Source organism: Lemur catta, chromosome 9 (assembly GCF_020740605.2).
Source record: "Lemur catta isolate mLemCat1 chromosome 9, mLemCat1.pri, whole genome shotgun sequence".
Taxonomy (NCBI): Eukaryota; Metazoa; Chordata; class Mammalia; order Primates; family Lemuridae; genus Lemur; species Lemur catta.
Window position 1 is genome coordinate 1,167,372 of NC_059136.1, and position 17,549 is coordinate 1,184,920.

General features: G+C 53.7%; 1 protein-coding gene across 14 annotated transcripts in view; it reads left to right on the top strand.

The window, feature by feature from the left end:
* ARNT2 (aryl hydrocarbon receptor nuclear translocator 2) overlaps positions 1-17,549 on the top strand; it is a 226,548-nt gene that overhangs the window by 52,709 nt on the left and 156,290 nt on the right. For 11 of the 14 annotated variants that reach the window (XM_045561392.1, XM_045561395.1, XM_045561388.1 and 8 more), the window contains exon 1: positions 12,963-12,994. The exons of the other annotated variants lie outside the window; for them this stretch is intronic. In XM_045561392.1, coding sequence (XP_045417348.1) covers positions 12,964-12,994 — 31 coding nt within the window. In that variant the 5' untranslated portion in view covers position 12,963. Of the gene's footprint in view, positions 1-12,962; positions 12,995-17,549 lie in introns of those variants that run through there. 14 annotated transcript variants of the gene reach the window in all.

Consider the following 17,549-nt stretch of genomic DNA (forward strand, 5'->3'; position numbering starts at 1 on the left):
CACTTGTTTCGAGATTTCGCCCCCGAGTTCCCCAATGAGCGGTATGATCCCCCTCAATAAATAACACGTGATGAATCCATCACGGTGGATATGTTTGTTCAAAGTCAGACTGTCTTGTAGCATCCGTCCCGAATGATGCTGGAAAACTTAACATTCGGCCTACAAAAGGCAGAAGGCCTTTGCTGTGCCCCATTCAGAAAAATGTCAACATGATATTTTTCTCCTCTACAGTGTGGTCTCTTGCTCTACATCCGTGATAATAAGTTTTTTTTTTATTATCAATAACATGCATTAAATACTGCCAAGCTGTTGCTAACTGTCTCTGGTTACCGCTAGCAAGATGTTGGCGGGAAGACGGCACTTGAGAATTCAAGTCCAAGAACGTAGACTAGCGGAGTGGGGTGTGCCCTGCGACCACCTCCCAGCGCTGTCTGCAGAACAGCACCCTCCCCTGCCGTGGGCCCTCGTCCTTGCCGTCCTCCGCGTGTGGCGGCTGCTCCCTGAGCACTCGCGGGCGGGGAGACAAGGAGGCTTCTGCATGCCACAGGCGTCCTGGGAGCCGTGCACCAGTGAAAGCCGCTTCTGTTAGGAACAGCCACAGCCAGCGCCGGGCAGCATCTCAACTGCCCTCTTTTTGCTTTGCCGGAGCTGGCGGGGGAGGAGCAGGAGTCCGGCTCCCCAGCACTCTCGGGGGCTGGGGTCTGCAGCCCCACAGACAGTTGACTCCCCACAGTGCACAGAGGACCCCACCAAGTTCAAACACGAGCTTGTGCCGTGCGAGCAGAAAGAACGGTTCCTACAATGGCACAGAGACGGAGGCGGCCCCGGCTGGCCTAACGTGATATGCAGTCACGTGTCTCACAGTGAGAGTCCGAGCTTTGTGGAGCGAGGGCTTGTCTCAGCGATAACTCTTTGGTGCAAGCAGGGTGGACTCAGGAGGCTTTGTGGAATTCCGAGGTCTGAGTGCCACAGCCGGAAACCCTCAGAGACAACGGCCGTCCTCTCTCCCCGCCTCCGTTCCCCCGTGTGTCTGTCTCATTCTTGTCTTTCTCCCTCTGTCCTCTGCCTCTCCAGGGACAGGGCAGAAGGCGGCTGCCACCAAGCATCTAAGTGTGCCTCCCCGGATCCAATCAGCTGGGGCCCCACGCCCAGGACTTGTAGACGCGGGGAAGTTTTCAGGGAAAGTGAGTCAGGACTTGGGCAAGACAACCCTGTTGTGCAAGGCACTAGGCTGGACACAGCGGGGACGTGGGGGACGTGGGCTCTGCTGCCCAGAAACTCGCAGTGCAGTGAGACGAGCCACTCAAGTCATGCAGGTCGCTGTGGCGATGGCAGAACACGACGGTCCCTGCCGAGTGGCGCAGATGACCTGCCACGGGAGGTCAGAGGGCAAAGGCTCGGCTCCTGGTCGGGAAGAGAGTTCATGGGAGACATGGGCATGGGCTGAGCATGGAAGGAAAGCCGCGGCCCGCGTGGGAACGCGACGGAACCCCAGACCGGAGTGGGAGGAAGCGCAAGGGACGGGCAGACAGCGGCCACGAGAACGAGCACAGGACGGGGCTGGGCGCCGGGAGGGAACCGAGGCCAGCAGTGCAGAGCCGAAGCCGGGATGAGACTGTCCCGCGCTTTGCCCGCTGCGCTGTGCGTGGGCAGGGCTGTGGTCCCCCCCAGGCTCCGGCTGCGCAGAACGACTCAGCGACCCCGACCCCCAGACATTTTCAACCAGCCACTCACGGCCTCACCCCACAGTGGCCGCGCCACTCCTGTTTGGCTAAATTGACACCTACTGAGTCGTTAGCCATGTGCCAGGCACGGTGCTGCCTGCATTGTCTCAACTGGTTTCCAGAATAAGGCAATGAAATAGGTGTCATTATTCCCAGTTTGCGTCTGAAGAAACTGGGGCTCAGAGAGGTGGAGCAGACTGTGGAGGGTTGCACAGCAAGAAGCAGCAGGTGCAGGGTTGTGTGAACCCAACGCCCATCACTGTAACTACTCTAGTGCCTGCCCTCCATGTGTTCTTTTACTTGTCACCTGGAATGTCACAAAACTAGCATCTGATGCATCAGATTTTCTGCCTCTGCTATGAAAATGACCTATAATTGCAGACCACCTCCAGTGGTGGAGGGAAGGGCTGAGGGTGGTGAATCCGTGCAAATTCCTAGAAAAAGTCCCCTGCAAAATAAAAGGCCAAGCCTAAAATACCTCCACCAGTTTCTTTTGTCCACTTTATGTCTTGTGGGTTCTGAACTCTTGAAATTGCTATGGCTGCCCGTTTTCATTTGCAAAACCTCTCACAATGGCATTGTAGCTTTGGCAAATGCTTTTGAAAGCAGAAGAGCATCTATATTTAGCACCGAAGGTCAAAAAGAAGCCTCTAAATAGAAAAATGTGTGTGCTTAAACTTTTGCCTCATTTAAATATGAGGATAAATTTGAGTCCTCTGGTGTCAACAATTCCAACCTCACAAATTAGCAACAACCACAGTAAATGCATCAGGCAGCATTTAAACCATCCTCTTTTTTTTTTTTTTTTGCCTAATTATAAAGCACAGGGCTGAAACCATTTGCGTTGATTTACCCAATTTCCCATTGTCAAGTTCTGTGTCTCTGCTTGATGTGATTATGTTAATGCGCTAATTAAGTTTGGTGTCCTTGACTGCACGTTCTGCTTCCAGCAAAATGAGGAAATGCTGCGAGAAGTATGTTTTCCTCGGATGTGGTCTGGAACAAGCAGGGCAAATGCCCCGGGAGGGCAGGAGATGCTGTCTTTGGGTTGAGCTGCATTAGATACAATTTAATCTGAACAATTGAACACATTTATGAGGCGCAAAAAGCAAATACAGACGAGCGTTGGGCTGTGCGGCTTCCCTGCTGCCACTGTCAGAGCTGAGACGGAGTGAGCACGCTTCTCGGGGGGGCAGCGTGTTCTGGGGGACACTGGGGAGCAAAGCTGAGAATATTCTGCTTGTGTGTTTCACCCAAGGCCGCCTTTAACTTGAATTTGTAGCTTGCTCCATTTTCTTTCCAACTCGATTTATACAGACATTTCATTACTCTGCATGTGGATTCTGCCGCCGATTTTCATTCTGAAACTCTAGAAAAAGGCCCGGGGCGGGGTCTTGTCTGAGATCATGCGTGTTTCTTAAAAGAGACAGAAAGAGTCAGTTGTTTCAATTTGCACATTAAACTATCACATGATACTTTGTTAATACTTAAAGTGTTAATTTCGTGTTATTGAAAGAGCGCTTTTTAGGTTTATTTAGACGTAGGGTTTTTGTCATAGGACACTCTTACGCATCCATCAGACAGGCTGTTCCTAACACTGGATCACAGAGTTGTTCTTCCGAGTCACTTTCACCCGAGAGTCAGTGTCAGTGTTTTCCTTCCAGTATCGTCCCCTTGGCCCGGCAGGAGTGCGGCTGACACAGAATTTCTCAGGGGCTCCGCTGCTGTCCCCAGGGCATTCTGCAAGTCTGGATGCTGAACTTCCTGGATCTTACTAGAAAGGCTGTGGAAAGGTGTTTAGTCTAAGCCGAGCATGCAGGAGAATAGCAACTGTGCCATGTGACAATGACTGGGAAACCACCCACCGTATGCCACCTCCCAATTTCAGAGACGCGCATCCTAGAATCCCTGAAATACGACAGTGCATTTTCCCCCAGGGTCGTTGTGAAAACTGTGCGGGGACAGTGCCTGGCACTCGGTGAGCCTGCGGTAAACGACAGCTACTAGCAGCGCTGTCCGAGCGTTTTGGGTTGGCGGTGCACACGCAAATTGTTGAATAATTAAGGTAATTACACCCAGGCTTCCGTTAGGGTATTTGGGGAATGTGTGTCTGTTTGGTCTCAAATAAATGGAAAATTGAGACCAAAGTTTACTCGACATTCTGTAGGTGGTTGGGGTGTGCTGGGCCCCAGCTTGCAGTCAAGGTTCAGTGAGTCTCATTAGTCGGGTTAACTGAGGTCACCCTGCCAGCAAAGAGTCTTCACTGTGGCCACGTCGTTGCTGCGGCCAGTCTGGCTGTGGGGCCACGGGTAGGATCCATGGACAAGGATTATTATGCCATAAAAAATAGAACTATTTCACCACCACACACCTACCAAGAAAAAAAAAAATAGAATGGCTGAAATCCAAACACTGGCAGCACCCGGAACCCTCGCTCACTGCTGGTGGGAGCGGCCGCTGTGGAAGGCCGTTGACAGTTTCTCACAAGACGGAACGTACTCTTGTCATTGTCGCACTCCTTGGTGCTTGTCCAGGTGAGTTGAAAATTTACATCCACACAAAAACCTGCACACAGACGTTTATGGCAGCTTTATTCATAACTTGAGAGCGGCGGACGTCCTTCATAGGTGAGGGGACAAATAACAAACTGCGGCGCATCCCGGCAGTGGGGTATTCAGCGGGCGTGGAAAGGAGGCGTGGAAATGGAGGAAAATAAAATGCTTGTTACTAAGTGAAAAAAGACAATTTAACAAGTCTGTGTGCCGTATGGTTCCAGCTACACGACAAGGTGGGAAAGGGAAAGTACGGAGAGATACAAGTAGCGGTGGTTACAGGGGTTGGTGGGGAGGGAAGATGAACAGGCAGAGCACAGAGAATCTTCAGGGCAGACTCTTCCTATGACATTGTCATAGTGGACACTTGTCACTAGGCCCTCGTGCAAACTCACAGAACGTGCAACAGCGAGAGTGAGCCCTCACGTGCAGTGTGGACTTTGGGGACGGTGATGTCAGTGCAGGTTTGGGGGTTGTAACACCTGTACCACTCTGGGGGGGTGTCCGAGGTAGGGGGTGCGTGGGGGGTGGGGGGTACGTGGGCACTTTGTACTTTTTGCTCCATTTTGTTGTGAACCTAAAACTGCTCTAAAAATCATGTCTATTATTTTTTTTAAAGTAGAAACATTCCTAGATTAAAACAGAGAAAAGAGCCGTAAAGTGTCAGGACAACTAAAGGCAACATGTGATCCTCGATTTCACCCTGAACCGGAATTCTTTTTTTCCGTAAAGGAAAATTTCAGATAACTGGGGGGAAAAATGAGTAAGATGTGCAGCTTAGGTAATTCCATCAATGACTATTTCTTGATTTGATAATTACAATGTGGCTCTATAAGAAAGAGTCCATGTTCTCAGGAAATACACACAGTGCTTAGCAGAGGTGGCGATAACGTACCCAGTTATCCTCAAATGGCTCAGAAAAAAATAAAATGGACATAGAGGAAGAGGGACAGAGGAGCGAACATGCTGAAGTGCTAACAGTTGGGGTGAAAGACGTGGTCGTTCTTTCTGCTATTTTTATCACTCTATTGTAAGTCTGGAATTATTTCAAAATTAAAAAAATGAATAATTGAGAAAACAAACCACTTCGAAGGAAATTAAAAGTACATACAGAGTATTAAACTCATTTTGGACCAACGGTAGCATCTCAGTTCCCTTGCTGACTTTTCGTCATTGTCACGATACAGGTGTGACCACGGCGTTCATTCCCTTCTTTCTTTCTGCCTTTCCAGAAACCCAGTGTCATTTGTCACCTCAGTCCCTGCAGAGCGTGAAGGCCTGCTGCTTTCTGGGTCCCACCGCGTGGCTGCGTCTTGGTGGCGTAGCTGCCGTCCTGTTGTCAGGGATTTTCATTACTTCTCAGCACTCCATTAGTTCCTCAGTATTCCTTTTACTTTATTTTATAAAAAACAGTCTCACCGCTGACATGTTATTAATTGTAAAAAGCCTGCTCATCCCTCCCTCCTAGCTCTGTTCTTTGTGTTTGGGGAAGGTTTGTGTTATTATTTATTTATTTATTTATTTATTTTTGGCTTTTGACCCAAGAAAGACCTTTTACGTCAACTCCTGCCTCAAACAATTTTCTCTCTTTTGTGTTGATTTCCAGTATCCAGACTTCGGTTTCCTGTTGCCACGGTCGGGACGCCGGGAGCAGCGCCAGGACGGCCGTGGCAGGGAGGCAGAGGACAGGGCGGTCAGAGGCGACCCAGACAGATCTGTGGGACATTCAGATTCCTCGAGGACCCCCGAGATGCCTGGGCATGGCCACCCTGTGAGAGCCAGAGTCCCCGGCAGGTGGGGGGTGTCTGCTGCCCTCGAGGCACGGCAGTGGGGTGAGGTGGGCACCTCTCCGTCCCTCCAGCCGCAGCTCCCACCTGCCTGCTCCACCTCAAGCACTTACTGTCCTCACACCTGCCATGAGCAGGGAGGACCAGAAAGTTTCCCAGGTTTACCTCTAAATTATGTACTGCCTGGTTTTTAAAGTTCACTCGAACCTTCTGTGACTCTGTGTTTAAAATAGCCAGACATTGAAAAGACTAAAATCGAACCCCTCAATGAGTTGGACTGAGTGTTCGCCAAACAAATTTTCTTACACAGAAACATGCTTCATTTCCCCTGACGGTGTGACCTACAGGAAGGGAAGTCCTTGTCACCTGTCCTTTGTCTGTGGTAATTTGCATGCTAATGACTGAGCAGTCCCAGCCCAGTCGGTTGGATAATGAACTTGGTCAAGCTCTGTTGTATCAGGGCAACCAGTGTGGACACCGACGGAATGTTCAATACCGCTTGGAAAGAGAGATTAATCATTAACCAACCCCATTAATTCACTCGGCATTTTAAAGCAAAAATATCTCTTTATATACAACAAAACAAAAGATCAGATGCACATATTTAGCATTACCTGCTGAAACGGCCATAGAATTGCATTATGCTGAAAAAGATTGTTCCCATCTGTGAGGGTGGTTTTCTAAAATGGATTCACACGACAGGAAAGTGGTTAGCTGTAAAATCCAAATCATTTCACATATGCGGCGCTTCTTCACTGATAAGACCAAATCAGAAGTGCCTGAGCCAGTGAAATAATGGAATTAGAAAGACCTGAGAGTCAGCGGGTGGGGCACGTAGTGGAGTCGTTATAGTCACCACTGGCAATGGTGCCACTGGGTCTTTCTCGCCGCAGGGCGGTGTGAGGACGGACTCTGAGTAGGGCGGTAAGTACTGAGCACAACCACCTTTTTCATACTCGTTTCTCTCTTGTTCTCCAAAAGTAATTGATGTAGCTTTTCATAAGAATCAGAATTGTAGCAGGAAATTAAAAATAAAAACCCAGCCAAGAAGAGATAAAAGATGGAGAGATGCTGGCGTTCCCTGGAATGTGTGACTGCTGAGAGGGTCACAGCACTGGGCTCCGTGTGTCCCGTGGTGGGAGAGTCAGAGGGTGGGGACCTGCTGGTGCCGTGTTCGTTGATGTCTGATGAGACACCCAGCCACTCACTCCATAAATATCACAGTGCTGCATGTGGGCCAGGCTGTCAGCTGGGTGCTGGGGAAAGGGAAAAAAGATGAAAGTAGTAGTTCACAGCTTAATGAAATAAATAAACTTTTTGTTTAAACCAATCCCTAGGCACTCTGGGAGGCCGAGGAGGGAGGATCGCCTGAGGTCGGCAGTTCGAGACCAGCCTGAGCAAGAGCAAGACCCTGTCTCTACTAAAACTAGAAAAATTAGCTGGTCATGGTGGTGCACACCTGTAGTCCCAGCTACTGGGGAGGCCGAGGCAGGAGGATCGCTTGAGCCCGGAGTTTGAGGTTGCTGTGAGCTGGGCTGACACCACTGCACTCCAGCCCAGGTGACAGAATGAGACTCTGTCCCCAAAACAAACAAACAAACAAAAGACCAACCAATCCCTGTGCAGTGAGACATGCTAGAATAAGGGAAGCGGGGATGTGGGGGCCCATCGCAGAAGGAGTCCTGCACGTACCTTCTGGAAGAGAGGAGGTGATTAGCACACGGTCACCGATGAATGAGAAGTTCATTGGGCAGACGGGCATTTTGGACACAGAAAACATCACGGTGTGTGCGGAAAATGACAAGTGGCTGAATTTTACTGGAGCATAATTATTGGTGGGGGGGCTGGGAGCCAGTATCAAGAGATAAAAAATGACAGGAAGGTAGAACCAGAGACATGGAAGTTCTTTCCAAAGCCTCAGTCCTTGGACTGATTTATAAATGTTTCTTTTGGTGTTGCCAAATCAGTTTCTGCATTTGCCTGTGTGCATTTTCCTCCCGCTGTAATTTCCCCCCACTCTGTGGCAGGTATGTGTGGAAACGCTCCCAGCCTGTCCGCCCCTCTCCGGGAACAGCGTCCCCGTCATTTTGGACTCTGCTTCTCTGTGGCTCCAGCCTCGGGGTTCCCCAGGAGATGCTTTGTTCCCACGTGATCTGGTCTCTTCTCCCGGGCTGGGACAGTCAAGGTCCCCTGGGCGTGGCGGGTCTAGGGGTCAGCATGCGACCCCAGCCAGGGCTACCCCACCGTCCCTGAGGGGTCATTCCTTCCCCACGGTGGGGGAAGGGAGGGAGCCGCTTTCTGACTCTGGGAGCCCCAGGTAGTCTCCGTTCCACCTGTCAGCAGCGATGCTCTTCCCCACGTGGAGGAAGGCGGGGTGCAGTGGGGGAGGACAACACACGAGGAGGAGAGGGGAGTCCTGGTGCAGTTCCGGCACCTGCTTCCGGTTTTCCTGAAGCCCCGCTGCATCCCGCCCTCCCGTGCTTTCCTCGGGTGACCGGCGTCCTCAGCATCCTCCCGGCTCACTGGCTACTTTGAGCTGATTTGAGTTGGGGACTGGTCAGGTACAAAGTAGTGGATCCTTATCAATTGGCCCTAAGATTTTGGAGCTAAATGCCAAGTTCACTTATTTTCATTCATTCCTGTTTAACAGTCAAGTATTTGCAGCTGTGAAGTTTTTTCTGGTCTAGCTGTGGACACAGAGAGTCGTCGTTCCACCATTTCCCAAACTGTCGAGTTGTCAGTGGCTGTTTTTCCCATTTGCCCCGTTTCGCCCTTGGCGGTGAACTCACCTCTCTGATAGTGACGTGGACAAGTACCCCTACCAACCACGTGCCAAACGCGTTCCGGCATTTCACAAATGTCAACTCGGTTCTCAGGAAGCCCCTGTGAGGTCAGCACTATACTATCACTAGTTCATGGATGAGGAAACCGAGGCATGGAGGGTTGGCGCCCACAGCAGGTGTGTGGGTTTGCTGAGACTCGAACAGGGGACTGTCTGGCTTCCAAGTCGATGCTGTGTGAGCAGCTCAGCGTCTGAACTGCTGCATTGTCACTGCCCGTAGGGTGGAGAAGGCCACTCCAATGCCACCAGCAACTGAGAAGGCAGAGAACCCGCAGAAGGGCCAGGACAGGCGCGCGGTTCCAACCCCTGGCAAAGCTCAGGCTGTAGGACACAGGGTTCCTCCAGCAGAACAACTCCTGGGAGACAGACATCGCCAGGGAGAAGGATTCTCACCATCCCCAGCCCACTCAGTCAACCCAGGTGCCACCTCTCAGGCTGAAGCAACGTGGCATTTGAGGCGTAGAGAGAGGGCCGGGGCCGCAGAGCCCTGCGGTAAGGCCTGTGTAGAATCAAAGAGAAGGAGGCAGGAGTGGGGGTACCAGGCCCCCAAGCCTTGCTCTCCAGCAGAGAGAAAGAAGCCAGAGAGATGGAGGAGGGAGGAAGTGTTGAGAGGAGACATGTGGCAGGAGGAGCCTGTGGCTAGACACGTGGCAGCCCACCCCACCGTGTGCCCTCGACTCCCGTGGGAGGCCGGGCTTGCATTCGTGGTCTCTTGCTGTCTTGAAGTGAAGGTAAGAGATGATTTAAAATGCCCCGATCATTAAATACTACACAGTGGCAGTCCTTTGTCTCTAGCGTTAGGACTCCAAGGGACATGAAGCAGAGCTGGGGTGACCGTTCTCTCCCACCAAGTTAAAAAAACAAAACAGAGAGAGGCCGTGGGCCCCTGGGCCGTGGTGTTTACCAGCCGTGGCCGACCCCGGTCACTTCCAGAGTGCTGTGCCCAGAGTCATGTGCTGTGGGCCCTAGTGGGTCTGTCTGTCTGAATTTTTTTTTAAAAAATGCAAATCTCAGCTTCAAATTCAACAGCATCCTTTGGAATTTAAAGGAGTTCTAGGTTGTTTAAAGGTTGAGTGGAGTTTCTGAGCCCGTGTTAACTGGTCACAGTCTACTAACTCCCATAATTAGCACGAGCCCACTGTGTTGTGTAAACGCGCTCAGTATTCAGCAATGACTAACCGCTCCCTTTCAGACTGTTTACTTAAGAGCGTGGGGGGTTTCGTCCACAATCAGTGTTTCTGGGCACTTAACCTATTTAATGCCAAAAGACAAAAGAGAGAAGGTGAGTCACCCATTTCTCTGTCCTTTCCCACGCCCCTCCCCCTTCCTAGCCACCAAATCCCAGCATCCCGGGCAGCCTGAGTCCAAGTCGGCTATGGAGCTATGTGACCTTGGGAACGTTCCTTTGCCGCCCAAAGCCTCAGTGTCCTCATCTGCAAACCCCGGGGGCAGATTTAGGTGACTGCAAAGGTCCTGTCTACCTCTGAGGCGCAGTGACTTGGGGAGAAGATGAAATGTTTCCTTTGTAAAAATCCAAACATATTCATTACTTACTTAAAACCACAGAATGACAGAGCCCAAACACACTGTGGAGAGTGTCCCAACCTCTAGCAGTTGTCTGTGCTGCCTGTTTTTATGGCGATGGACAAGTGCAAGAGGAAGGAGGCACATGCCAGATCCAGTATTGGCGGAGTTTGCGCAGAACAAGCAGGAAAATGGGCAGAGACAATAGCGTGGGAAGACAGTGGAACGCGTCCACAGGTGTGTGTGGTTTGGTGTGTGTGGAAGAGTCATGTTCACTACCATTTTTTTTTTTAGGGAGAATATTAGAAATATATTTGGGGATACAATGAGCCACATGTAGTGGCTGAAAGGGTAACTGGTATGTGAACACCAAGGAGAGGAACCTGCTCGCTTCTGCTGGGTGTGGAAGTGGGAGATGGAAAGAGCCTCATGGCACGGGGACAGTGGCACGGGGACAGTGGCATGGGGACAGTGGCACGTGGGGACAGTGGCCCAGGGACAGTGGCCTGGGTGCAGTGGCCTGGGTGCAGTGGCCTGGGCGCAGTGGCATGGGGACAGTGGCACAGGGGGACAGTGGCATGGGGACAGTGGCACGGGGGCAGTGGCATGGGGGCAGTGACACAGGGGGACAGTGGCATGGGGACAGTGGCATGGGGGACAGTGGCACGGGGGGCAGTGGCACGGGGGGACAGTGGCACGGGGGGCAGTGGCACGGGGGGACAGTGGCACGGGGGCAGTGGCACGGGGGGACAGTGGCATGGGGGCAGTGGCACGGGGACAGTGGTACTGGGTGCTGTGTACGCAAAGGCCACCAGAGACAGGAGCGCCTGTGGGCAGCAGGGCCGGGAAGGGAGACTGGCAGCAGGGGTCTCACCTGAGACGGAGTTTCGCCGTTTGCCGTGGAGCGAGGGAGGGGAGCCTCCTCTTGGACTTACCTTAAGAAACCTTGACTCGGGCACATGTTTGGCATGAACTGAGGGGATGCTGGAGTGTGCTGCCTTTTGGGGCACGTAGAAGAGAGATGAGTTCTCACATGGCTCCATGTTGGGGAGCTCAGGGGCAGTCTCCGTTGATATGGGGGTCCCAGCTGATATCCCCGTTGACACACCTCCCCCTCCCCATTATCTCTACCTGGGTCTGGCCTATCTTCTGGCTGGAGGGATACCTGCTTTATTTTTCACCTGAAATGCCTTCTCCTTCCACCTTTCCAAATCCTACTGAACTTTTATTTTCTGATCACCCCCCTTCTCCCCGCCCTCGTGCATTCAGCAGTGGCCACAGGCTGGAGATGCCCATTTCCAGGGTCTGCCCCGAGCCCCCGAGAGCCGTGTGCTTCTCGGTGCAGACATCTTGTCTTCCTCCAGCCCAGCCTACCCCGGACTGGAAGCCCTTGGAGGGCAGAGCTCTGCGGCTTTCCTTCCCCGTGAGCCCCACACCTGGTTCTGTGCCTCGCACGCAGCAGACATTCAACATTTGCGGAAGTGATAAACCGTTAGGCCAGTAGGGACAACTCCTTCTCAGAGACAGTGTTTATCTGAATACGAGTCCCAAGCATTATTTCCCTACCGGCAAATGATTCCCGGGGGGTGTAAGACAGAGTTCCTGCACACGTGTGCGTAGGGCCATCTTGCTGGTCTCGGCTCGCACCGGGGATGCGTTTACTTGTCCCTCCAGCCCGTGCAGAGCACCCGTGGTGGCGGTGTCTCCTTCCGGGGGCTGCGATCCCTCGCGGGGACCCCCGTGCCTGGCGGGAAACGACCCCCCAAGTACTCCACGGTGTCACTTCACCAGGATGCGCAGAGAAAGCCATTTAAGAAATCTTTTAAGCTACAGTGTGGCGATGCAAATAAGGCTCTCGCGATGACCCCAGCTGATCAGCAGCGACAGTGACCGCGGCAGGCCGAGCGCCCGCTCAACGCCGATCCACGCGCGGTTCCCGGGCCGCCCCGGCGTGTCCCTGGCGTGACCGGCGCGGCCCTGAAGCCGAGCGCGGCGGCCTGGAGGTGCCGGCCCGCGGGTGTCTGTGCGCCCCCCGCTCCCCAGCCCGCCCGGGAGCCCGGCCTGGCCCTGCCGAGCGGGGTGCCCCGCACCGCGCGCCTTTGTTCGCGCCGTCCCCAGGCCCGCCCCCCGCCCGGCCGGCCTGGGCACTGCGCCCCGGGATGCGTCCCGGCCCCGGTGCGGGGCGGAGGGTGCGGCCACGTCCGGCCTGGGCGCCCGAGCACCTGCCCGCCCGCAGCCCCCGACCTGGGGGTCCCGCCGCCCCAGCCCCAAGTCTCGCGGTGCTACGGTCGGACCGGGCAGCCGCCGTCCCCGCCGCGCGACAAAGGCCGCACCGGGAGGAGGCGGCGGGAGGGGGAGGGGAGGGGAGGGGGAGGGGCGGGGAAAGGCGGGCGCGCGGCGGGAGCGGAGGCGGGAGCCGGAGCGCGGGGAGCACCGCCCGCCCGTCCTTTGTGTGGCGGCGGCGCCCGGGCCTGCGCCGTCCCGGTTAGCGCCCGCCCCGCGCCCTGCGTCCCGCCCCGCAGCCTCCCGGCAAGATGGCAACGCCGGCGGCCGTCAGCGCTCCGGGTGAGTAGCCGCCGGGCCGGTGCGGAGCCGGCCGCAGCCGCAGGCCCTGCGGGGCCGGACTGGACCGGGCCGGGGCCCAGGCCCGGGGCTCAGGGCGGGTCCGGGGCGCGCAGCCGGGCGGGGCGGGGAGCGGCTGTCACCGCGCGGCAGCCTCAGCATCAGCACCAGCCGCGCCGTCCCCAGCCCATCTCCGCCCGGCGGGCCCGGCGGACCCTGGCCCCACGTCCCCGGGAGTCCCAGGCCGGCCCGGGGGCCCCGTTCTGAAAATAACCGCTTTTGCCTTCCCCAGCCCACGCATTTTTCTCTTCCGGTCCGGCTTTTGTGCATCAGGGGTTGGCCAGTCCCTGCGGGCGTGGGTGCCGCTGTCGCTGTCACTGTCCCAGGGAAAGTTTGGAGCCCGGACTCAGCAGGGCGGACCCCAGGATTGTCCCCTACGCGCCAGGCTCTCGGCCCTCCGTGGCCTTCGCAGCTGGCTGCCGTGTGTCCTCGCCATCCTGGGCAGGAACCCACCTGTAATCATGTAGCTGGGCACGAACTCACCTGTAACCATGTATCGGGAGCGCCAGGCCCTGCCAAGTCCCATCCCCTGCCTTGTGGGGCCGCCAAGACTGCAGAGTGCCGGCTGTGACAACTGTGCTCCCTCCGAAAGAGTCCAAAGTGGAAAGAGTTCTTGGCCCAGGGCAGGGCCAACCTGTCCGGGCACTGGTGCAGGGAAGTTCTAGTCGGGGAAGCTTCGTACCTGATGTGCAAGACGGTGCAGGGTGTCGGAGGAGAAGGTGGGCACCTAGGCGGGCACACGTTTTGGTGGGCACGGTGGGTTGCTAGGTCCCTGTGGAGGGTACAGGGAGAGTCACAGGTCAGCACTCAGGAAATGCCCAGCAGAGAGAGGTCAGTGTCGGTGGTGGGTACAGGTCGGGCGAGGAAGGATGCCCGAAAGTAAAGTGTCACCAGAGAGTCAGGAGCCCAGGACCCCTGCCGTGTACGGTGTCAGGGAAGGCTTTGGAGATGGGCGTTTTGGCTGCACCTCCAAGTGCCGGAAGGTGTGAGTGTGCAGAGCCAGGGCTGAGAAGGATGCGGCAGGAGTGACGCTGGACTAGCCCCAAGCACAGGCAGAGGGCCCGGAGTGGCGGGGGCCGCAGGGATGAAAGAGGCGGCAGCGGGTCTTGGACATGGCCAGGCCTTGGCAGGCTCTGAAGGACAGGCTGGGGAGCGTGGACTTTCTCCCCCACATGGAGAGGCCGCCCTCAAGGGGACTGAACAAAGAAGCCAGTGATCACTTTTTCTGGAAGGTTCATTTGTGAGCCATGCCCAGGAAACATAGAAGGGAGGGAACAAGAGTGGAGGCAGGGAGGCCAGGATGAAATGAGGCTGGTGCTGGGGAGGCCAGACTTAGTGGCAGTGGCTTGGAACGGGGAGGGAAGAAAGCAGCGTTGGGCGGTAGGGGAGTTCCCGACTTGAGTGGGTAGATCTGCGGTAAGGCCAGAGGACGAGGCCAAGGAGACGCGGGGGGGTGTCCGTGCAGACAGCAAGGCGAAGGCCGTGTAGTCACAAGGAAGGAGGCTCCGCTAAGAGACACCGGGACTCCTGAGAGAACAGACAAGGCGTCCTCCGTCCAGAACACGGAGCAGGAACGTGAATGCTTTGAAAACACCGTTGCACCCGTTTGCTTGCGACTGAAGCTGCAGTTTCAACCCATTCAACTACTTTAAAGTCAACAGAAAATTGATAGATTTAAATGTTTTGAAATTAGAAAAAGCAAAAGAATTTAAATGCAGATATTTTATTCCAGTGTAGGTGTATATTGGGAATAGGGATGAAATCTTTGGTTATTTACGTAACTTATATACCATCACCTCACTGTTGGACACTGCTGTGCCCGCGACGCAGTTCCGTGGGCTGTGTGGAGTGAAGGCAGGGCGGCCGCCGGGCACGTGCTTGGAGCACAGGAGTGAGCCTCAGCCCGCGGGAGACGTGGATGGGGCCAGTGCAGGGTATTGTTCCTGTTGTTTGTCAACACCTGGCCAGCTTGACAGATGGTGACAGCGTGTCTTCTCTCTGTTGACGGAGACACCAGAGACCTTGAGCATGGTGGGGATTTCTCAAGTGCAAATTTCTTGAGGTGATCACTGTTCCGTTTTCCATTGTCATTGCCTTTGCTGGTCCCCTGCGGTAACACTCACATCTGGGGGGACGTTCTTGCCTTATGTGACTTTCTAGCTGCTTCTTTGGGGTAGAGGGTTTAATCTCCAGGGATATGGCTCAAGGTTTGAGCCAAAGGAGAGAGTTCAGATTCTATGGGCAATTTACAATGAACAGAGGCATGGCATCCAACCCTGACGCCCGGAGCCTACCCTCAGATGGGCAGGCGTCTTGTGACACTTCTTTGAGTTCTTTCACCTTCCTGTCCCCTCCCCAGACGCTATTGCTTTGCAAAGAGTAAGCACTTGGTAAACAGAGCCGAATGGATTGGGAGGCACCAGGATTTATTTCTGCTGCTAGTTTGTGCCCAGGGTACAAAGGCCACAGCCAGTCACCTCCCCACCCCCACCCACTTGTTCCTTGTTTTCCAGCTGACCACTGCACACCAGCAGAACCATCTGCAAGGACACTCCTCTCTGACGGGCTCTCTGGGGCCTGGGTGATAGATGACGCTAGGTCTTCACACTTCCAGTTTCTCAGCTGGTGTGAACCAGGTTCAGACCTCTCATCTGCTCCTCCCAGGTCCCTGCTTGGGTTTTAGGTTAGGATCCTACCAGCTACTCTGGGGGAGAAAGAAGCATTTAGCTCTCAGCTGTTCCCCTTGTGGCTTCTGCCAAGCCAGCCTGGGTGCATTTCCGTCTCCTGTGGCCCCTGGTACCTCCCTACTCCGGGCTGTATCCTGTCCTTGCGTTGGTCACTGACACTGTTGTATCCTGTCCTTGCGTTGGTCACTGACACTGTTGTACTGGCTGATTTTCTCTGTTCTCTCCAGCCAGGGATGACATCAGTCCTCTAGACTGGAGGATGGAGTCATAGACTCTTCTGGGTGTGTGTGTGTGTGTGTGTGTGTGTGTTATTTATTTTGGTACCTTTCTGGGTGATATGTAAGCATTTCTAATTTATATAAAAAGTGAAAGTTTGAATGGGTTACCTGCATGAAAGGGTCTCTGCCGCTAGAATGGCCCAGTTAGGAAGGGGACGTTTCCCCAGTGCCGTTGTTCTGTTTTAGTCTTTTATCATTTGAGCATGAGGTAATCAGGTGCAAATTCAGACCACAATGTTTAGGAATTACGCAGTATGTGGACATTCTCTGAAATTAGTATTTGCAGAGTAATTAGTAAGCCTTGCATATTTTAATGGAATTCAAAGTTATGTTTTAAGAGATTTAGAATTCTACTTGTTTTCTGAAATCAATTATTAGACTTTTTTCCCCTTTCAGGTTTCCAGTCTTTGGCAATTTAATCTGGAATTGATTGTGTGGTACAGGAAGATTCTCTGGACAAATTGCTGTAGACGGAGGGATGTTTGTATGAACTTAACAAACATATTGAATATCTGTGACCTGCCAGGGACTCTGCGGATCCCTGCGGGGTACAGGGGGATGTGAAGGTGAAGGAGAATGTCCCTTGACCTCAGGGAGTTCTGAGTCTGGCAGGGGAGGTGAAAGTAGAGCAACCTTGCAACAAAAGGTGGGAGGAAATGCGTGTTGAGGAGGTGCGCACCATAGTGGAGAACCAGAGAAAGCCCTGTGGGGAGGCAGTTTCTGAAAACGGCCTTTTGAAGAGAGAGTTTGACCGATAGGGAGTTTGGGAAAGGTCATTTTGAGCTGGGGTTGGGGGTGGAGATGGGACGGATCTGTGAACGTGTGTCGTCCTGCCAGGCGGTATCTCCTCCGGGCTGCTGGGGACCCAGCTGGCACCTAGGAGTGTGGGGGTCGATTTTTAGCTTGTGAGACACGCGTGCGGTGCTTGCAAGCTGTCCAGCCTGGGTGGAGCCGGGGGCCCCAAACCAGCTGAGCATGCGACTCGGCCCGACCTGTCCACAGACCGTCTTTCATTTGATCTGCGAGCACATCAATTGCGAGGCACATCATCATCATCTTATGTGCTTCTAAAAAACCCAAAACTATTGCCAATTCCGCTCTCACATACTTTCAGTTATAAAGCATCCCTTGATTTCAGCAATGTCAACCTTAGCATCGGTAAAATACTGTGCATTAAGAAAATGTCAACTTTGTTGCCTGAGCAACTACGTCGAAAAGCCCATGGCCGCTTTTTCGCTAAAAAACTGTGAAGTTTGCCCTTTAGGCCTGTGTCAGGGAACCCAGTGATGAACTAACGGCCTTTTTGGCTTCCATCAAAAGAAAGAAAAAAAGGAAAGAAAGGCGTGATATCTGAAAAAGAGCGGTTCATTCATCCTTTCAGTATCTGTTAGTATTAATCTTTGTGTGTATGCATAAATCAATTTATTTTAATTATTTTTAAAAAGGCTTTACTTTTTTAGAGCAGTTTTAGATTCACAGCAATATTGGGCAAAAGGTGCAGAGAGTTCCCATGTACCCCCCACCCCCATGCGC